This window comes from Ictalurus punctatus, chromosome 9 (assembly GCF_001660625.3).
Source record: "Ictalurus punctatus breed USDA103 chromosome 9, Coco_2.0, whole genome shotgun sequence".
Lineage (NCBI taxonomy): Eukaryota > Metazoa > Chordata > Actinopteri > Siluriformes > Ictaluridae > Ictalurus > Ictalurus punctatus.
In genome coordinates, this window is record NC_030424.2 from 23312711 (window position 1) to 23335175 (window position 22465).

General features: G+C 38.5%; 1 protein-coding gene and 2 long non-coding RNA genes across 6 annotated transcripts; 2 read left to right on the top strand and 1 right to left on the bottom strand.

Annotated features, from left to right (window-relative positions):
- Nucleotides 1–317: 317 nt before the first annotated feature.
- Nucleotides 318–5028, bottom strand: LOC108269511 (uncharacterized). Its single transcript, XR_001813477.3, has 5 exons — nucleotides 4897–5028; nucleotides 3801–3868; nucleotides 3597–3703; nucleotides 2408–2573; nucleotides 318–457 (listed from the first exon to the last, which is right to left on the bottom strand). It is a non-coding gene; the product is annotated as an uncharacterized LOC108269511 (long non-coding RNA).
- On the top strand, nucleotides 408–3132 carry LOC108269510 (uncharacterized). Of its 2 annotated transcripts, XR_001813476.3 has the most exons (4): nucleotides 408–1123; nucleotides 1386–1448; nucleotides 2090–2214; nucleotides 2433–3132. It is a non-coding gene; the product is annotated as an uncharacterized LOC108269510 (long non-coding RNA). The 2 variants fall into 2 exon arrangements; XR_001813475.3 differs by having other exon boundaries at nucleotides 408–1448.
- A 493-nt stretch (nucleotides 5029–5521) lies between the features above and the next one.
- LOC108269550 (uncharacterized) lies at nucleotides 5522–16091 on the top strand. 3 transcript variants are annotated; one of them, XM_017475494.3, is made up of 18 exons: nucleotides 5523–5688; nucleotides 6096–6192; nucleotides 6329–6467; nucleotides 6602–6664; nucleotides 6767–6884; nucleotides 7033–7138; nucleotides 7257–7359; nucleotides 7458–7598; nucleotides 7694–7771; nucleotides 7954–8199; nucleotides 8436–8493; nucleotides 9282–9379; nucleotides 10044–10094; nucleotides 11697–11918; nucleotides 13037–13193; nucleotides 13602–13778; nucleotides 13906–14018; nucleotides 14238–16085. In XM_017475494.3, exons 1-17 carry the CDS (start codon nucleotides 5622–5624, stop codon nucleotides 14004–14006), a joined length of 2022 nt encoding a protein of 673 aa, XP_017330983.1. In that variant the 5' UTR covers nucleotides 5523–5621; the 3' UTR covers nucleotides 14007–14018; nucleotides 14238–16085. The 3 variants fall into 3 exon arrangements, with proteins under 3 accessions (XP_017330985.1, XP_017330983.1, XP_017330984.1); XM_017475495.3 differs by having other exon boundaries at nucleotides 7957–8199; XM_017475496.3 differs by lacking the exon at nucleotides 13602–13778 and having other exon boundaries at nucleotides 5522–5688; nucleotides 14238–16091.
- Nucleotides 16092–22465: the final 6374 nt, after the last annotated feature.

The following is a 22465-nucleotide window of genomic DNA, read 5'->3' on the forward strand; positions in this document are numbered from 1 at the left end:
GATAAAGAGTACTATCAGTCTAAAAAAAACTCTGTTGGGGAGGTAATATAGTAAGAAAAACATACAGACAACACAACACAATTGTTTTAATAAAGTGCTAATTTAAGTACTCCATGAAGAGGTAGGTATTTACGGTAGTCGGCATTTTAAGACATCTAGGACATCTAGAGGAAGTTAATTCCACCATCCTTGATGCCTCGATGCATGCTTTCCTTGTACCCTGAGAGATGGGGACCAGTCGAGCAGTGCTATAATACAGGACATGACTGAGGGATGCAAAGTGTGTGTTAGAACTCAGGCGAGGACAGTGAATGTCCCAGAATGTCTTTAGTCTCTCTCTTCAGGACCATACTCCTCCAAATCCACAAGGTTGTCCCCATATCCTGGAGTCAAGGTGTTTTCTGAGGACATATGCTGAGCTTTTCTCCAGTGGTGGAAGTGGCTTTGCTACAGTCACCTGGTTTTGGGCAGAAGGAGAAACAATTTTGAGCAAGGAAACATGAAAAGTTGGTGCATGTGGGAGGTAATTCTAGTTGATATGCTACATTATTAACTTCTGGCATTGACACCTGATTATTAGCCGTTCAGCAAATCATTTTTAATGTTTTAAGGTGGATTATTTTGGATTGTTTTAAAGTGCAACAATATTTTATTTTGAAGTGCAACAGTAACAATGGTCGAATACACAGGATGATCTGAAGGCGCGAGAATGATTTCCTTCTAGCCCAGATTGTAGATTCATGCAGGCTGTCAGTGACAGGTGTGTCAGGTTATTACACAGAGGGAAATGCCTCCTGGATTTGAACTTCATCGCACCACCCATTTTCCATACACATCCTACACACTCAGGTGAACACCAAGGAATTTGGTGCTCTTGACGATCTCCACGGAGGAGCCATCGATGCTCAGTGGAGAGTGGTTGCTCCGTGCTCTCCTGCAGTCAACAATCATCTCTTTTGTTTTGTCCACATTCAGAGACAGGTTGTTGGCTCTGCACCAGTCCGTTAGCCGCTGCACCTCCTCTCCGTATGCTGACTCGTCGTTCTTGCTGATGAGACCTACCCACGGTCGTGTCATTGGAGAACTTGATGATGTGGTTGGAGCCGTGCCTTGCTGCACACTCGTGAGTCAGCAGTGTGAACAGCAGTGGACTGAGCACACAGCCCTGGATTTGGAGCGCTTAAGCTTTACGTTAACAGTGTATAACTTCTAAATAACTAAAATGCACTCTGTTTGTGTTCTGATTAAAAAGACTGTTGTAGCTTCTTGATCTTTATTTATAGGCATGTTGAGATAGTGTTGCATTTAATGTTTTTTTCCTTTACATGTTGTGATTTTAATTCTTGCTTTTGCTATGATGTCAACATGATTGGAAAACCAAGCAGCAGATATTCTGAGATGCGTGTGACTGACAGCAGGATGAGTATGGCGAACACCACACCACAGAGGTATACATACAGATCTCATGGGTTGGGGTTTTTGCTGCAGTGAGCTGTATTTATGACATTTTGCTTTTCACTTGCTTACATTACAACACCCCAGGGGTGGGTGATGGCTGACAGACTGTAAATGCTGTATTTATGTGTGGTATATGACACTTTTATACTCTTTTGACACCCACAATGTATTTGGCAAGCTGAACATCCCAAAGCCTCAGTCTAACACATCAGAGAGGAGGACTAGCTTTTTTAGAAACTAAGTAAGGTGTGCAACTGGTCTTGTAGACTTTCCACAACATTAAATAGATATAAATGATGATTTTCTGGCAAATTCAACAATAAATTAATCATTGTAATCACTGGCCGATTGGTGTGGCATATTAGGAATAAAACACTTCGATATGTGCTGCTGTATTATAAGAAAATAATCAACTCTGGGATGGGAATAGTAACCCGCGGTTTGCGTCAGTCTACATTGTGTTTTATTCCTTACCTGATAATAAAAATCCCTATTAATTCCAAAACCTTATTGTTCTAATCCTCTATAAATGCATCATAAGTATTGCATAATAGTCGGTGGTTTTTCATTGCTGTAATTTCCCTGACATTTTCAGTCCCAGTGACAATGTCTGACACTCATTTATCCACAGAGGAGCGGGTATGGGTGCTGGTGGGCAGAGAAACAGCATTGTTGGGACTTAGGGAGAAGATAAAAGACCCCCGACCTCTTCACGATAAAGCCTTTGTTTGGCAGTGTATCAAGGAGCTTTGTGAGGTTTGCGTCATTTTAATTCAGCACCTTCTACATTCTAATTAAGAGGCCATTATTGGGTTGTTATCTCTAAATATCCGTTGTTTCTCCTTGTTTTTTTTATTAATTCAACACTGTAGATTAAACAGTGTACTCCAATAATGCTTAGATTTATTCATAAGTGTCTAATGAAGCCTGTTTTATTCTGTGGACTCACTGGTTGTTTCTCTGTTTCTTTGCAGTTCCTTGGAGATAATGGCTTCCCAGCTTCAATCACAGTCAAATCTCTCCAGTCGCCCTCCACTAAAGAGTTCCTGAAGATCTTTGTGTTTATCTACAGTTTGTTGGACCCCCACAGTTTGAGATGCCCAACCCGTGATGGCCTGTAAAAAAAAAACAACCCCAAAATAAATGATGTTTTTTGCATGACTTTCTCCATCAGCACACAGCTTTGGGTAGAACGGTTCAGGACTCTGGGTAGCACCATCAATACCTCTCTTTTTCAGCCCTTTGCACAGTGCTATCTCGGATCCAAAAAATATCATAGTAGAAAATAATGTGGAAAACAATCAAATAAAAAGTGTGCTAATGGATGTCAAAAGAACAACATTGCCCAGTTTTACTAGCTACAACCTTGCAACCACCTGGTATCATATTGAAACCTCCTAGAAACACCATAGCAATCACCTGGGATCATATTGAAACCTCCTAGAAACACCATAGCAACCAACTGGAAGCCCATAACAGTCACCTATTAGGCAGCTGGTTTTAATGTTATGGCTGATCAGTGTATACTTCTCTATAACTACCTCTCTATAACTTGTTCAGAATAAACTCTATGTCCTCATTTGTAAGTCGCTTTGGATAAATGAATGAATGTAAATGTAATTGTTCCTGTGTGCTTCTCTACTGCCTTGGAATAAACTCTGTTTTGTGATTTTATCTTAAGACTCTTCAAGCCTTATTTATGGTTATCAACCTTCAAAAGAATGGGTCAAATAAATGTATAAAGTAAACATTACACATAACAGCTCTTTCAAGGGGTTTGGACAGAAAAGGAAGGAGGGAGACAGATCTGTAGTTGTCTACAGCAGCAGGTGTTGGTTTTTAAGCAGTGGGATAACCTGAGCTTGTGTTAAAGATGTAATTGGCAGCATGGGCACCTTGCCATATGAACTGATGGAAGACTTAGTGGCTTTTGCTTAAAACTGATTTTTTTTTTTCTTCACAGGCCATTAATATGGGCAGATGAATTGCATGTGTTACTGGTTGGCACACAATGTCTTGTGTAGGGGACCAGATTTCAAACATATTACACTGTGAAGTCAAACCCAGCATTCCTTTCAATGACACTCAGACCACAGTATATCAATCAACTATATGAAACTTTCAACGTATATCTGTACCTGTGTCCAGTGAAGGCTCTCGAGTGCTGTGTGAAAGTAACTGCCAAGGGTTCTGTGTTGAGTTTGAGTAATCCTTACCTTCAGTAGAATACAGCATCAAGCAGTTCCTATCAGAGTACATAAACATGTTGATTGATTCTCATTCTCAATAAAGTATACAGCACTATTAGAGTGCTGTCTGCTATTGTCTGACATGTTACACACCCTTGTAAAGATCTTGAGACATGGCTTCCAATAGTTCTGAAGGAAACCAATCCTGAATGAAACCAATCCTGAATGAAAGAAAGTGAGATGGAAGGTTTTGTAGTTGTTCTACAACTGAGTGTGAGGTCACTTTGCTATTAGTACTCAGCAAGGAAAGTACTGAAGTGTATTAAAATGTGTTTTGTTTGTTCAGCAGAAAATTGAATTTTAACCCAGTTATATCATCTTATTTCTGTTTCCTACAGGAAGTTTAATGACACTCTTAGCATAAATAGAAGTAAGTTCCTCATGTGTTGTTCAAAGGGACTGTCCCTCAGTGATGGAATGAACTTCCAACCTTAGTGTGGACAGCAAAATCTGTCACTCTATTCAAGAATGCAACAACAGCTAAACACCCACCTCTTTCGTGAACAGTTAACTAACCCCTAACCCGTCCCCTTGTCCCCCTTAAAAAACAAACAAACAAACAAAAATCCTGCACTTACTGGTTCTTACGCCTCTACTCTGTGCTCTTTGCTCCTCTAGCACTCAATTAACAATCTTGTATGGTAGCACTACTTTATTATTTTCTGTTTGATATATCATTTTGCTTGTATATACTAATTTGTAAGTTGTTTTGGATAAACGCGTCTGCTAAATGAATAAATGTAAAATACAAATGTAAATGTACCAATACCGAATCCCACAGAATCACAATAGCGGTGTATATAGCCACAGTTTTCACTGCACTCCTTGTCTTACGTTTGTCTTCCTTTGCCGTTGTCTATGTTGCTTTGTTTAAGGTCTTTAGTTTATGTTTAGTCTTTGCCTTAGTGTGTTAAAACTCCATTTTAAACCTATACACATCTGTCATTTAACTATGGCATGAAACAAGAAACTAGACATGGAAAATATTTAACTAAGACTATGGCATGGAACACGAAACCAGAGCAGAACATGGACACATTACCGCATGGACACATTACCGCATGGACACATTACCGCATGGACACATTACCGCATGGACACATTACCGCATGGACACATTACCGCATGGACACATCCATCTATAGACATGCACAGCAAAGCAAAGGGTTTAAATAACAAGTGTGATTACCTTGAGTGTTAACAGCTGGTAACAATCCTTACACGCCCTCGAAAATCAACCAATGGCTAAACAAGGCAGAGAACAAACAGAAACAAACGCACGTGTCCATTGTAAACAAAGTCTCTCTGTAATGCGCGAGTATGTGCTTGCTCTGGTTTGTGCACTCGCACACGCTCCAGCGTCGCTGCAGCGTCATCTGCTGGCCAGATCATGACAATGTCCTATTTCCTTGGGGTAAAAATATGAGATTACACAATATATGTAAAGTATTTTTTTAAAGTCTCGTAGGCATTTTAAAATACAATTAAGCACAATCAGGGCCAGAATAAAAAGTTTCAAATGTCTATAACTATATCAACATATATATTAAAAAATCACTCAAAAAAAATCACCCAACACTAACAATGCATAGGCCTGAATGAGTATCATGTCAACTCAGCATAAAGACACCTGATTGTAGTTTTTCAGTTTTCCCCCTTTGCTAGTTATTTTTGATCTTTGCCCCTTCACTCAGACCGAATGGACATTTTTGACTGACTCCATGTCACTGAATTCAAGATGGAATTTCAGCTGTACATTATTACATCACAGTGTTCACATAGCAACCCTAGAATATGGAATTTAGAATATAGAATTCCAGGCCCTAGACACACAACACTTTTTCACACAGAGAAACACACACACCTTCGTTGATCGCATTGCTCTTTGTTCCATAGTGTAAAGCATTGTTGAAAATGTTGAACCTACTGCTTATAAATAGTCCCTGTATGGATACTACACCCCATCCTACAGAAAGACCAGGTAAGACAGATGCAATGTAGTTTATATAAAGCAACAGTGAGTAAAACTACAACCTGTGGAGAAAATGGATCCCTGAAATTGGCTCAAATTACATTCGAAAGGATTTAGATTACGAGGCCCATCATTGCACAAGCCACAGTTTGTTACAAGATGAGAAGGAAATCAACACCAAATATTCACATATATGTAGACAACAAACAAAACATTGTAATGATCTGAGGCAGAGTGTTCAATTTGATTAGAAGCTTCATAGGATGTAAAGAAGTAGATGTAGCTTATGATCTTAGAAAAAGGTCAATGGCACTAGTACAATTAATGTCTCACTGTGGGAGAAAGAAAAGCATTTATTTATCAGAATACAGAATCACAGTCTTTGTATGTAGCTCTAACTGTGTATTTGACTCTAGGGAAGCCAATCATCCTGTGTGATATTAACTACCTGTGCGATCAGTGGCTGTCACATCATGACCTTAAGACAGCAACTTTTCCAGGTCCTCTTCTGAGGTGAGACCTCCTTTCTTCTCTCATTTAACACCCAGGAGCTGAACAGTAAATATGCAGGCTATTGCAGCAGTAGTGATCTGAAACATATTATCAACGTGTATGTGCCATAATCCACCTATCCGAACATCTGTTGCAGCAAAAAGATGAAGAAGGGGGACCTGATTGATTTTATCCGGAGAAAGACCCATGAGTGTCTGATTAAGGATGATGTGCCTGACCAGCAAGCAGCCTATGTGTTTTGGCTTATCATGGAGAAGTTCTGCACCCAAAATGGGGTAAGTGTATTAATTGTGTTTTGAAAATTACCATATTTTAAGTGAATTTATTGACTATAGCCATGAAGGCACAAAATCTCTGAATTCTAATAAACATGTACATAAATTAATTCTAAAATAAATTTCTTTTGCAGAATGTGATGATGACGGACATCACTCCTCTCCTCTGGATGGGCTACAATGCTTATAAGAATAAGGTATTAAAAGCACATCAGCATGCATCTGTCTGGTTATGAATATATATTTATGTACTGGTTTAGCAAGTATCGTGCTGACTGACATGACAATTCATGCAACAGCTCGGAGATCTTGAGAAAGAGGATCACTGGTGCCTTCTTCTCGCTCGTTGCTTATCCAACTCTAATGATTCAGAAGATAAGCTGTGGGAATCCGTCATTAAAATGGGAGACACACTTGGTATGGATAAACGCAACAGTAACTGTATTTTTCTGGAATTTGCATACATTTGCATATATTTCATGTTATGCTATAATGATATCATGAATTTTATCACGGACTATTTGATGGACCCTTATCCTTACATGAATGTTTGATTTTTCTGCAGCGTCCAGAGGACAAATATACCCAGCTCATGTCTGTTATGTGGTGGCACAGGTTGAGCTGGACTCGTACAATGACAGAACCAGTTTCACTCTGATTGGATCTGGAGGGTATGTTGTGTTCATGTGTGTATGCATGTGTCGGGTTATTTTTATCACTTGCTACTGATACACTTGTCTCTTTTTTTAAAAACTTTCATTATTTTTTTTTTGTTTTTTTTTTGACCAGTTTGCCATTTGGGAAGTCAGCTATGAGGGAAGCCTTCGAACGAACTGAAGTGTATGAGTATGCCCTCTGGTTGAACTCTGGGTTCACACAGCCAAACTTTCAGGTTGAAATCTCTTTTTTTTTTTATTAATGATATGGTCTCTAATTGGTAAAATTGTAGTGACAGCTTATACTGAGAATGAACGACTCTTCCTGTCTTAGATCATCAAGCTACTTCACGCCAGAAGGCTAGCTGATTCTGGACATTCTGCTCAAGCCCGGAACTACTGCAGGACCATTGCTACGGCAGTAGCCACCTTCCCCAGTAACATCACAGTCATCCTCATGAGCCGTCTTATTACGGTAAATAAAATGATCAATATTTGTGAAAAGATTTCAGGTTTGTTTTTTTTTTTAAATGCAGAGCACCAATTTCCCTTCCCTATCTGTTTCTGCAGCTCTCTGAGGAACTGTACAGAGGGAAGGCCAAAGAACCCAACTGGCTGGTAAATCTTCGCTACCTGTGCCTACACAAGGTGTGCATATAAAAACATAAACAAGCCTTCACCTTAATCTTAAAGATTACTAAATGCTAAGAAATGTTCTCCATCATTGTCCACAAATCTTTCAACTTTTATGTTAGTTCATACTTCTGTTGTAGTATTTGTAGTTCATGCAAAAATGTCCAGTATTAACCTGTGCAAAACTTCTTGCTTAGAAGGTGGAACAGATTCTTGGGAAGGATTATATTATCCCAGAGCAGCAGGTTGTGTGGGATGTGGACTCTCAATCACAGGGTCTCCTGACAGCTGAAAAGTCCACTCTCCATCTTACTGCCATGGAGCTGCAGGCTGAGATGTGGGATGAAGACTCAGAGTCAGATGGTTCTCTGATGCCTGAAACAGCCACCACCTATGTGAATACTCTGGAACTCCAGCCTGAGGTCTGGGATGTGGACAGCGAGGTGATAAACTATTCTTAATTAAAGTTATATCTTATTTTTATACTTAAACCAAGTGCTGGTATAGCAATACATCTAAATAATATAAAATAATTCATTTGTAAAGATGATTTTGTATCCTATGGACACAAACTTTCTTAGCATACGGAATACATCCAAGATTTATCATGTTTTATTAACAGTATACTAAGATATGATAGAATAATCTATGATAATATGATAATATATCCAACTTTCAGGTCCAAGAGATGCCCACTTTCTACCCTTCCTGTCTGAAATTCCTCACTGAACCAGAGGGTACGTTATGATCCATCATTTACACCAATATTTCAAAATGCAACATTCAAATCTGCCAAAATCTTTCTGACATAAGAGCACAATAACACTTACAAAGTACCTGGCATTAGATTGCTTATGTTGGTCTCATTTTGGTCATGTGACTAGATGATGCTTAAACGCTCATGAAAGCAGCCCAGTTAGTGGCAATAAAAGTAAATGGTTGTTGTTTGTAAACCCAAAAAAAGAAGACGATGGAAACATTGGGAAATTAAGGGTGTGCTCCATTCTGATGTGATGAGGCCTAGATGCAAGACTAGTCACTTGTTGGGTGCAAATCAGTCCAATTTAAAGTGCTGAAAAACATTTACTGCAAAATGCCCTTCTAAACTGACCGGCAGATGAACACACTTGTCTGAATAGAAATAGTGCTGAAGCTTCACTGAGATGAGTTTAGGCAGCTAAACAGATGTTTTTTTTGGTAAGATTTGGATTGATTGCACAAAAATAGGAAGTGCCATTCTCAACCTACTTTAGCTTATCATGATCAAATTCTGTAGTGTGCACTGTATATGTGTACAACTGATTTCTCCAAAGCTGTTCTATAAGAAACAAGTGGCTTGTCTATATCCAAGGACAGAATGGTGTAACAAGGCCATCATGACATATTTATAGTTACTGTACAGTTGTATCACTTATTTAAAAAACAAAAAACAACAACAACAACAAAAAAACATATATGCAATAAAACATTAATGTATTACTGGCCTTGAACATGAGGCTTATTTTATGCTTTTTGTTTTCTTCAGCACAGAGATTTCTTGCCTTGTACACCATGGGAAACCGGCTCGGGAGTGGAAGCTTTGGCACAGTTTATGAAGGAACCTGTAAGAAAGATGGACAACAGGTAAATTGCCCCCCTCTTTTGTAGGTGTACTTCACATGATTCAAAATCCTCATTGTATTTTTTTTATTATGAAGAATATTTAAATATTCTATTATTTCAGTAATGGGCTACTGACATTTTGTTATTTATCAACAATTTAAAACACACCAGGAAGATGGAATTAAAGTGACAGTTGGAAATAGGTGAAACCGGAAGAATAGAGACTATATGATAATCATTAAGGATAATCATTCTCATAGAAAGAAGGAAATGCTGATACAGATGAGATTACAATATTGCAAATCCTGTGAAAATTTACAGCATTTATTATTATTCAGTTCTGCATAAATGAAATTGATTATCTAGTTAGCTACATTACATTGCCAACTGTCATAACATAAAGGGCTAACCAACTCTGAACCTATACATAGTAAAATACAGAAAGAAATATGTTTGTTATACCATCTGTTGTAATTAGATAACACAGTAAGCAGAGATTCTGCTCCAATGAATACTTCCTTCACTATAGTTCCACCACTCTACAAATGAAACTTGTCACCTAAGCCTGTCTTCCTATTTGTTTATTCAAATTTGTTTACGCCGTGCATTAAACTCTTCAAGCATATCTACATTTGTCAACTGCTAATACAGGGACTGTTGGTAATAAGTATATTAATTGTTTTAGGTTGCAATTAAATACATTGCCAAGAATGCCTCAGATTGGTACATCACCATTGTAAGTAAACTTATTTTACTTCTGCTTTTACAATTGCTTTATAGACCAAAACTATGTTTAGAGGATGTCTTCATTTACTTGCGCCTGCTACTGTAAACAAAAACAATTCAACTTGTAGCCATGTTTCAGCACAGATATAAGAATCTTAGCTGCTGAATTAGCCAGTGTTGCTAACTACTTTCATAAGTCGAGCCCCCTACCACAATACTAGGGTGAGGACTGCTCATAAACAAGTGCAAGTCTATGGAGAGATGCATTTCTACAATGAAAAAATGAACTAGCTTTTATGTTCGACTGATTCTTACAAAAATTTGCCTTGTTACAGATATCATACATTTCTTTTAATCGCACGAGGTGTACAGTTGTGTGCAAAGGTCTTAGGCACATGTAAGGAAATGATGTAGAGCAAAGATGCCTTCAAAAATAATGAAATTAATGAGCAATAAACAGTAATAAATGAAACAAAGGCAATATTTGGTGTGATGATCTCTTGCTTTAAAAAAAAGAAAGAAAAGAAAGAAAAAAAAGTAGTCTCAGGAAGAATTAGTGCAGTTTCATAAGGAAATGCGCTGTAAGTTTTATTGAGCAGCCACGGTTCTTCTGAGATTTTGACTTTCACACTTGCTTCTTATTTTTGCAGAAAACCCAGCAGCCTTCATTGTGTTTTTTGTCTGTAAAGTGTCTCTTATCACTTAATGTGCTGCCTTCTTTACTGACATACAAACATTTTTCTGTAACATTTCATTTTGTGCTGGAAAACTAATGTTTGGAAATCTAAAATGTTTTTGTACTGACTTGATAATGTAGAAGTCATCAAATAAAAATCTATAACAAAGTTGGTACTTTAAAAAATAGGGTGCCTAAGACTTTTGCACAGTACTGTAAATGCTAATATACATGCACTGTGTGTGATTGAGTCTAACAGCAAGAAACATGGTCAAAGCAGTGAGATGCAGGCTAATGTAAATGTACAGTGGGACAGCAATGATCATAAACCAACATCTGTCTGTCTACACCAAGTGTTTTAATTCTATTGATACTTTCAAATCTATTAAAACTATAATAACTATAATAATAGCCTAATAATCCATAATAATTAAATCAGACTAGAGTTTTTTTCATTCATATAGCAGGAATCACAACATATAAACAACAATATATTAGTTATAAATTGATCAAGTGATATAACGTAAGCTAACGGTAACAGACACGCTAAACTACATCATGATATACTGTATTACACACATTAGTATTACACACATGAGTAAAGAAGTGAGATTGAGTTGAAGAGTAGCTAAACAGCAAAGTCATTTATTTTAGTTGTATATCTGGCTTTTACGTTCTGCTTCAACAGGTCTGACCAAGCACTAGCTTGAATCCGCCCCCCACAATGAATATTTTAAATCTAATCAAACTATAAAAGATCCAGATTTAGAATGTTTTTACCAAACATAATTTATACTCATTTACCCATGTGAACTGTGAAATGCTCATTTTGTTTATTCGGGACCAACCTTCCATTCTCAGGACTATCCTGTGAAATTTGGGACAGGTGGTTGCCCTACTACAAACCCATGCTAACTATGCTTCTTCTAATTTTAGCCTGGCGAGTCCTGCAAGCTCCTTCAAGAGGTGGCTTTAATGCAAATTGTATCAAAGCCACCTCACAACAAGAACGTTCTGCAGCTTCTGGATTGGTTCGATATGCCCAACTACTTCCTGTTGGTCCTGGAGAGACCCGTCCCCTGCATGGACGTGTATTCTCTGTGTATGAGCCAAAAAGGCGTACTAGATGAACTACTGGCCAAAATCATCATGCTGCAGGTGATTCATCTTTTTTGTCCCACCACCATGACCCCTCTTTGGAGGACCCGGGAATTTGTTATAGAGAGTTTGTTAATGTTATCAGATGCTTCACAAAGTAACAAGGTTAAAGATGGACAATACAAACTGACACACAAAATGTAGATAATAATGGTAAAGTAATAGTAATATTAACGATAACAATCCCCACCAGCATAATTTGGTTTGTGTTTGTGTGTATTTAAATGTGTGTGTGAGTGAATTGTTTTAATGAAGGTCTGTCACGTATCGTGACGTAACGGAGATAAGGTATTATGCAATCGCAGTATGAACAGTTTTATTTAAGAGAGAGACAAGCAGACAAATCCAATACATGATCCACAAACGTAATCCAGTGACATGCAAAGTTCAGGCGATCGGCAAACAGGCATAAAGGGGCAAGGCAGGAATCAAGGTCGCGGTCACGGAAATACAGGGTCCACAAACAAAACAAGAAACATGAACTATAGCGCGGGACTGATAGCAGAGAAACCAGCATGAACAAAACTAACGTACCTAAACATGAACCATGACCCATGACATGAACTATGACTATGGTTATCTACCGTAAAGACTCTAAACTAAGATACTATAACTCATTCAATATTCCGCGCCGTGTGCTGGGAGGCGCGCGGTATATGTACAAACATAATCAGCCTCGTAATGGCTGACGGCTGAGGGCGATTCAGACACACATGAAACAACAACCAATGACAGAACGGGGAGGAGACATAACAGAAACATAAACAAATGCACGTGTCGAAATGTCACGATTGTCCACAAGGGTAAAGTAGGTGCTTGCGCACCTTCTCGTGCACGCGCACTCACATGCTCCACAGTGCGCTGCTTAAAGGGGAACTCGTGACAAGGTCTACTCATGTATGCTTTGGCTGTGACTGTGTGATGTGGCTGTAAGTTTGCAGTCTTGCTGTGACTGGTTGTTCTTCTTATAGTACGTAGCTACTGATGCAGTCATTGATATAAGTAGTTGTACTTTGCTAGAATTAAATTCAGCACTTTTGTTGTTGATCCAGGCAGACAGTGTTCTTCTTCTTTTTCAATGAGTGAGATTGATGGTATTATTTGATTTCATGCTACAGGTGGTTGAGGCTGCCCGCTACTGCCATAATCGCGGCGTTTTCCATCGTGACATCAAGGCGGAAAACCTTCTTTTCAACCCCGACACATTGGAAGTCAAACTCATTGACTTTGGCTGTGGTGATTTGTGGCAGGACACACCCTACGAGGAATATGCAGGTAATTGCCCATCAAGGAGTAACAGATATGGTATATAATTGAATGGATTGAATATCTAATTTGTGATGTTGCTGTGGGGTGGTACGGTGGCTTAGTGGTTAGGGGTTCGAATCCTGCCTCTGCCCTGTGTGCGCAACGTTTGCATGTTCTCCCTGTGCTTCAGGGGCTTACTCCAGCTGCTCTGGTTTCCTCCCCCAGTCCAAACACATGCACTGTAGGCTGACTGACAGTTCCAAATTGTCTGTAGTGTGTGAATGGGTGTGCGACTGCACCCTGCGATAGGTTGGTACCCTATCCAGAGTGTGCTTAGCTTTGTGCCCCGAGCTCCCTTGAATAGGCTCCAGGCTCCCCCATGACTCTGTGTAGGATAAGCAGTACAGAAAATGGCGTTCTTGTTCTTTCATTCAGGAACTCCAGATTACTGGCCTCCAGAATGGATTCTGCAACAAGAGTATAACGCCTACCCTGCTACTGTCTGGAGTCTCGGTATACTCCTCTTTAGTATAGTCTGTGGAGAAATGCCCTTCATAACTGACAAGGAAGTTGTTGCCGGGACCCTGCATTTCAAGCCTGGCCTGTCTAAAGGTGAGAAAATGCAGAAGCATTACATTAAGATATTCCAAAAAGCTGAAAATTGGAGTGAAATGATGTTGCAAACAGAAGTTAAAAAGTGATGAAATTTCTGCTTCTGATCACAACATTGCCCACACAGCCTGCTGCCATCTGATCGAGTGGTGCTTGGAACAGGACCCTACCAAACGGCCAAGCCTCCAGCAGATCAGCAAACACAAGTGGTTCACAGAAAACCTTTAAGACCAGGTTCAGGTTAGTTCAGGTCAAAGCTAATTAAACTGAACTAAGATAGTTTATAATCCTGTGATCTAGATCACATTTACTGTACTAGATCACCACTGAGTTCTCTAACAATAAAGACAACATGAAAAAAAAACCTTAAATAAACATTAAATAAAATAAGGAAACATGATGTTCTACAATGCTCTATTTAAATTTTTTATTTAAATGTATGTTTTTTTTATTCCACAGACCCTGTATTGATGGCATTGAATCATGAAACAACAACCAATTTATACTGACTGAGAATAAATGAAAATCAGTGTACCTGACTGGCTGCTGTTTGCTTTTATTCATTTTTATCATATGATAATCTTCTGCTTGGAGCTTTCTGCAGTTATAACTGACTTTCTGCTGCTGTGGATGGACACATATGGATAGCTTAAAGATTTGCACTTCCCAACAACAGTTTATGCCAAGTCTCACTGTTGGTTCAATGGATAATCTCATATGGATACTGTAGACTTGCACTTAAGAACTAATACTGTATTCATGAAAACTGAGCTCATCCTGGGACTCTTACTCACAGTATGCACATACTGAATCATTTTTAATATATTTAGAACTGTTGGACTTTATAATATACAACTGAAGAATGTATAGCGCTGTATAATGATTTATTGGTGTGTAGTCGAAGGGTCATGACAAAGTTGTAAAATACAAAAATAGGCAAAGTTTATTCTAATAGAAAAACTGTTGCATCATTGGCAGTCACTTCATGGATAGCAGCGACACGCAGCACATTTGGCAAGGCGTTCAGGCCATCAACAACTACATTACATCACCCGCTGCGACAGTGATGTCTCCCTTCCAGATGCGCTGAACAACTTCTACGCTCGGTTTGAGGTGCAGAATGACGTGACAGTGAGGAAGACCACCCCTCCTCCCAACGACCAGGTGGTGTGTCTAACCACGGCTGATCTGAGGAAAACTCTACGAAGAGTCAACTCACGGAAGGCTGCTGGACCAGACAACATTCCTGGCAGAGTGCTCAGAGGATGTGTAGATCAGCTAGCAGATGTTGTCTCTGACATCTTCAACATCTCCCTGAGCATCGTTCCAACGTGCTTCAAGGCTACCACCACTGTCCCCGTGCCGAAGAAGTCTTCAGTGTCCTGCCTCAATGACTACCGTCTCGTTGTACTCACATCCATCATCATGCAGTGCTTCAAGAAGCTCGTCATGAGGCACATCAAGACCCTGCCTCCGACCTCATTGGACCCGCTGCAGTTCGCGTATTGCACCAACCGCTCAAAAGATGATGCCATCGCCACCACCCTAGGGTGGTGTTCTGTCTATCTGAGGAGGAAAATATAAGCATATATTCTCCTTAAATTTGGTAAAAACAGAAACTACATGTTGAACCCTTGCCTCTAGTAGGGAAAAAATGAATAAATTACAGAAATTTATAAATCTGGATTATGTAATGTAAAATAGCTATTCTTTTCTGGTTATTAGATATCTAAAAAGCATGTCGAATGTTTAGTTTCATTTAAACGACGTCTCAGGATTGACCTGGGACATTTGGTGGGTTTTGCATACAGCTGAAAAATTACTTGGAGCCACTAATTAACAGATCCACTTCGATAACCATTGAAAAAGGTGTTTAATATATCAGCAAGAGGTGCAATATCCTGGGGAAATCAGGAAACCTGGCCTACATGGAGTATTTCTGCATTCATATTTTCTTTTTTGAACTTGGCCCGGTTCCATAGTGATTTTTCACCCAATTAATGCAGAGAAATTTCACTAAAAGAGATCAAATTCCTGCAGCTGGTAAAGTTAATTAACAACTAAAGCACTGGGATTCTTGAGAGATTTATCTTACACTGGCACTGAAGTGCTGATGATTTATAACGGCTTTTTCATCTGTCAGCTGTGGATATAGTGTGAATGAAACCCAACATCCACATATTACATACACTTTTGTAAGTCCCATGGTTTCAGTGTATAACACTGACTTGTTGCTGCCTCCTGACCTTCTGAAATCTCAAACAATCTGGCCTAGACTATACAATCACAGTTCCCAGACATACCAAACAGGCGCTGACCTGAGCTTGCTTTCCAAACACTTTTCCCAACCAGAGAACTTGCACAGTAAATTGTCAATAAATAACATTTAATGCACTGGTGTCCATTCTTATCCAGAAAGGGCTGCTTTGAGTGCAGGCTTTCATTCCTATCAGTTTGGTCTGGAGGTGTCCATGCATGACATTGTGTTACAATAGATTTTTCTATTGTATTCGATAATTCATAAATATAAGTTTGAGAAACTTTAACTAGTATAGACAGTGAAACTAATCGGTATGTAGTGACAAGATTAAGCCACTACCTCATGGTTCAAGAGGTTAATGTATTTCTGCATTCATATTTTTATACAGACATACATTTTCATTTATACACTGACTTGTTGCTGCCTCCTGACCTCCTGAAATCTCAAACACTCAGGCCCAGACAACATACTCATAGTTCCCAGACATACCAAACAGTGCCACCTTTATCTTGCTTTCCAAACACTTTTCCCAACCAGAGCGCTTGCAGAGTAAATTGTCAATAAATAACAGCTTAGTGAGGCTTAGTGGTTGGCACGTTCACCTCACACCTCCAGGGTTGGGGGTTTGATACCTGCCGTGCCTTGTGTGTGCGGAGTTTGCATGTTCTCCCTGTACTGCGGGGGTTTCCTCCGGGTTCTCCGGTTTCCTCCCCCAGTCCAAAGACATGCATGGTAGGCTCATTGTCATGTCCAAAGTGTAGTGTATGAATGGTTGTGTGAATGTGTATGTGAGTGTGCCCTGCGATGGATTGGCACCCTGTCTAGGGTGTACCCAGCTTTGTGCCCCATGCTCCCTGGGATAGGCTCCAGGTTCCCCACGACCCAGTAGTATAAGCGGTAGGGAAAATGGATGGATGGATGGATGGTTCTGTCTATCTGAGGAGGACATGATATTCTCCTTAAATTTTGTTAAAGCAGAAACTGTACTTGTTGTTGTACATGTTGTTGAACCCTGGCCTCTAGCGGGGAAAAGTGAATAAATGATAAGTACACAAACCCTACACACAAAAAAACTAAAAGTACTAAAAGGTACAGAGATCCTATAGATATAAAAGAAACTATTATTTCCTGGTTATTAGCTATCTAAAAAACATGTCTAATGTTTAGTTTCCTTAAAACAGGAAGTCTCAGGATTGACCGGGAAAGTTTTGAGGGGTTGCATACAACTGATAAATTACTTGGAGCCACTTATTAACAGATCCATTTAGATAATCATTACAAAAGATGTTTAATTCATCAGCAAGAGATGCGATATCCTGGGGAAATCAGGAAACCTGGCCTACGTGGGGTGGAACTAAGCCCACATAGTTCTACCCGCTGTGAATAAATACACTTAGATGACATATAAGTATGTGACAGGTAAATAGCAGAGTATTTTTCAAATAGAAATGATCGGTTTTTATGAGCTAAAACCATAAAACCAGTGCGTTGTACTGGAGTTCCCAGGAGGTCTTGGATTGTCCACAAGGAGGCGTCATATCATCACTCACATAACTCCACAGTTTTCACAATAGCCATTACACCTGGACAACTGATCCAACACTGATTCATTATGTTCCAACATTTGTGTAAAATCTACAACTATCTGTGCAATCAGATATGTGTTATCTGAGGTTGGCCTGTTTTCCTCTCAGAGGGTCTGTGGTTGATTTCATTTATTTGACTGACTCATTATGCTTGTGGTACACACACACACACACACACACACACACACACACACACACACACACACACACACACACAGGCCAGCTATAATTAACTAATACATTAATGTTTTTATCACTTAGTCTGGATTATTTACATTTATCTTGTATTTTATGATATCATGCTTGGCTATACAATTATCCATAGACTATAAGCTGTTAAAATATCTACCTCTACCTCTGATTGCACCACTAAAGTTTATAAAATTGTTAAAGATAGTTTTTTGCACTGTGTGCACCGCCTTATGTTTCATATTGCAGTGTGTATTGTCTTTAGTGTTTACTGCACCATCCTGTCTCTTACTCTGCACTATTGTGTTTGTAATGTTTGGCTGCACCGGAGAGAAAACAGAAGAAAAAAACAACCCCTTTTCACTTTGCTTTAAGGAATAATGACAATAAAATTGAACTTAATTGAATTGCATGCACTGAATTCTGGGTACACAGATCGAATATAATAGTTACCTCCTTTGTCCACTGTTCTATCTATACTCAGCTAAAAAAGAAACGTCCTTTCACATTCAACTGCTTTTATTTCCAGCAAATTTCTTATTTGGTAGCCTCCAAATCTGGTAGCCTCCAGCTGCTTTAAGTACTACAGTGCATCTCATCCTCATGGACTGCACCAGATTTGTCAGTTCTTGCTATGAGATGTTACTCCACTCTTCCACCAAAGCATTTGCAAGTTCTCGATCATTTCTGGGGGGACATATGGTTACATGTAATTTTCCACTGCAAGGACGATCAGCTGTCCTTCCTGTCTCCCTGTAGCACTCTCTTAGGCGTCTTACATTACAGACATTGCAGTTTATTGCTCTGGACACATCTGCAGTCCTCATGCCCCCCTGCAGCAGGTCTATGGCATATTCATGCAGGTGAGCAGGAACCCTAGGCATCTTTCTTCTCGTGTTTTTCAGAGTCAATAGAAAGGTCTCTTTAGTGTCCTAATTTTTTTTAACTCTGACATTAATTGCCTACCGCCTGTAAACTGTCAGTGTCTTAGGGACGGTTCCACAGGTGCATGTGCAATAATTGTTTATGGTTCATTGAACAGGCATGAAAAACCTTGTTTAAACCCTTTCCAATACAGTTCTGTAAAGCTTATTTGGAGTTTACAAAAATATCATTAAAATACAGTCTCCAGAAAAAGGGACGTTTCTTTTTTTTTTTTTTTTGAGTGTATAAACGCCCAGTGGTAATTGGTAAATAATGTAGTGATATAGTGTCTTTGTAGAGAATCATTGTGTTGCAGTGATTAAGATAAATATTTCACTAATTAAAAATTATTTACTGTGATGGAATTTCTCACAGCGTATTTGAGGAACAGCACTTGTGTCTTAGCCTTGGCAGGTTCAGATCAACTACGTGTCCTTCCGTTTCATACAATACTCATATGCCATGAGAGCTGAAGCTCCTGCCATTGTTCTGCCTGTAGTCGTAAACAGCATCATGGCCTGCTGCCATGTCTTCTCAAGGTCTCTAAGCTTCTAACCAGGGGTGTCCAACAGTTTCCGCTCAAAAAGGTCAGCCTCCCAAACACAGGAAACAATTGGTGTCACAGAGGGGCTTTTGTGAGACAACAGGTTCTCCTGAGATGTGAGGGAAAGACGAAAGCAGTAGCAAGCAGGGTCCAGCTGTTTTCCCCTTATCCTGTGTTACTATATGGGAAAGGGAGTATGGTGTATGTTGGTGTTTCTGTGTGCCAAGGTGGATGTTTTGAGTGAGCGTTTCCACAGACATGGCGTGTCATGAATTACACCCAAAGGAAAAACAAAAACCAGAAGTGCTAATTTAGACCATGTTTGCTTTGTTTGTTAATGAATTTGCCAGAGCTTTGGTTCACACTGGCATATTTCAGGCTGCACTGAGGTCTCCATGGTAAAATAGCTGGATGTGATCTTGAAACACACTACAATCGCCTATTTCTGACACCAAACTGAAAGTTATAAATTTTGCTGTGAGTAGGTAAGACGTTTCCTGCCTAACATCTGTAGTAGCCCGGTGGTTAAGGTTTTGTTCTATGATTCGGAAGGTTGTGAGTTCAAAAATTTCAGTGCAATCTGCCACTGCTAAGTTCTTGAGCAAAGCCCATACCCACAACTGCTCAGTCGTGTCCTGGCACGTCGCACATGTCGCTTTGGATAAAAGCATCCACCAGATGACTAAATGTAAATGTATAGTAAAAGTGTGATGGCCCAAAGTTGGCCCACGTGAAGTGACAGCATTGGACTCCAGAACTACCAGAACACAGCACTGATGCAACAGCTATAAAAACCACAACATTAATAAATAGGCCCATAGAGTGCAATAATAGTATAATGAAAATACTTGTATTATAAATATTAGAGATTAATATTTTTGTGAGGACTGTGTATTGTAAAAGCAAAGCCTGAATAAAACACTACACCTGTGAAAAAGCATGAATAGGCCTACGGGTACTGAATTTTTACAGTTATAGTTTTTCACAGCCGTTAGGTCATTGGTGTAAAAATTAACTATTGGAAACATAATTATAAGGGCGTTATTTAGACTTTGTTAAATAATTTTAGCAGGGGAGGACCGGAAAGTATAGTATTCAGAGTGTCACTGGTGATGTAATCTGCTGTTATGGTGCTTTTCGCTGTTGCAGGATAATCGACGATTTGGTGCTAGTTGGAGACTATTCTCAATTTTACTAAATGCACATGAAACCACTTCAATCCATATAAAAAAGAAGATTACATTTTCTGATAAAAGTATTGTTGGCACGTTATAGGCCATCAGTGGTGTGTTGAAGTTTTCAAATGGAATTACCATTTGGTTACAAATGTAGTACATTGGCCCAGTTTCAGCTTATTTGTGAGTCTTTTAGAAGAGTTTATTATTTAAATTAGTGTTCATTTTGTTCCTGCTAAGGCTGCACGATAAAGGCTGAAATGATAATTATGATAATCATGATTTTACTCAAAATTTAGATACATATCTAGATCATAACTACTGATTCTTATGTTCACGTTAACATCTTCTCTCTTTATACATGCCAGCGAGTCTTCAAGGGTTTTTGAATCATTTTCTTTTTTTTTTTTTTTTTTTTTTTTTTTTACTGTGAATGAATGTAATTATAGTCTTGGAAATGCGTTACCATTACTATTGTGATTTGTGCACAATTTCAATTCAGTTCAATTGATTCATATAGTGCTTTTAACAGTGGACACTCACACAAAGCAGCTTCAAAGAAATCTGGATATGGATGTAGATTTAGACCCCTAATGAGGAGACAGTGGCAAGAAAAAAACTCCCCGAGACAACATGAAGAAACCTTGAGAGGAAAGAGACTCAAAAGGGAACCTATCTTCCTCTGGGCAACACCAGATGGTGCGATTATGAGTCATTACTTTAAAACTGGCACAATGCCACAAATGTAGTGTATGCACTACATTTAGTGTTTTTATTTCTTCAGACAGATCAAGCTTAGTCGTGACACGTTCCTCAAGGGTTATATGGATGATTCCTAAAGAGGTTCTACGTGGAATTCTGTGTCACAGTAAAACCTTCAGTTATGCAAAGAATTTATTAAGGATCAGAAGATTGCATGTACACGTCTATAATCTTCACCTAAAAGACCTATTTAAAAAAAAAAAAAAAAAAAAAACAACTCTTTTTTTATTCTAAAATGCCTTTGTTAACGGACATGATGAACTCCTGGAACCGCTCTCTCAGTCTCTTTACAGTTTTGCCCTCATTGCAGAGACAGCGTGACAGTTTCAGTCTTGTGACTCCTGCATTCATTCCTGTCAGCACTCATTTCATGCTTTAGCTATACATCGTACGTGAACTAGAATTATTTTGAAATTTTCTCTTTAAGCTGGTATGCACACAAGCTCAGGAGAGAGAATGGTGAAATTAAAAAAAAAAGTACATTTTTTAATAATTTTGGTGTGTAAAAACAATTGTACTGTAAGTGAATGACTTTTTTCAATATAGATTCAAAAGTAAATCACAAAAGCTGGGCAAATTAGTAAACTACATAAATGTATACACTCAGTCCACTCTCACTGGCCTCTTTACTCATCTATTTTGGTTAAGACTAAGAGTACACTGATATGCTTTGCAATATTCAACTGACTTTTTTTTTAAAAACGCTCCATCGAGTTCACATTGTTGTACGAGAGCCACTTTTGACTTGCCTCTGAAACAGGTTTCACGCCACTGTAAGCAGAGTGCCAACAGTTCAGTTTCGGCTTTAAGCAAACAGTAAACCTGTCCCTATTTTGCCAGATTACACAATCGGGGCCCAAGGTCTCAGCAGAGAGTAATATGTAATTAATATATATATATATATATATATATATATATATATATATATATATATATATATATATATATATTTATAAAAAATATATTATATATATATATAAAAATATATTATATATTTATATATATATTAATATATAAATATATAAAATACATATATTTAAATATATAAAATATATATTATATATTTATATATATATTAATGTATAAAATATATATATATATTAATATATAAAATATATATATATATATATTAATATATAAAATATATATATATATATATATATATATATTATATATCTCAGGCAGAAGTGGATGTGGATTTCTCACTTGACCACATCTGGACAATGTGTCCGGTTAGCAGAGCAGCT

What these genes read in the sequence shown, in the direction of transcription:
- LOC108269550 (XM_017475494.3), top strand. Translation starts at nt 5,622, where the DNA reads ATGTTGAACCTACTGCTTATAAATAGTCCCTGTATGGATACTACACCC. An exon ending in TAAAATGGGAGACACACTTG is followed by an intron (nt 6,885 to 7,032) that starts GTATGGATAAAC and finishes ATTTTTCTGCAG; the next exon opens with CGTCCAGAGGACAAATATAC. An exon ending in ACTCTGATTGGATCTGGAGG is followed by an intron (nt 7,139 to 7,256) that starts GTATGTTGTGTT and finishes TTTTTTGACCAG; the next exon opens with TTTGCCATTTGGGAAGTCAG.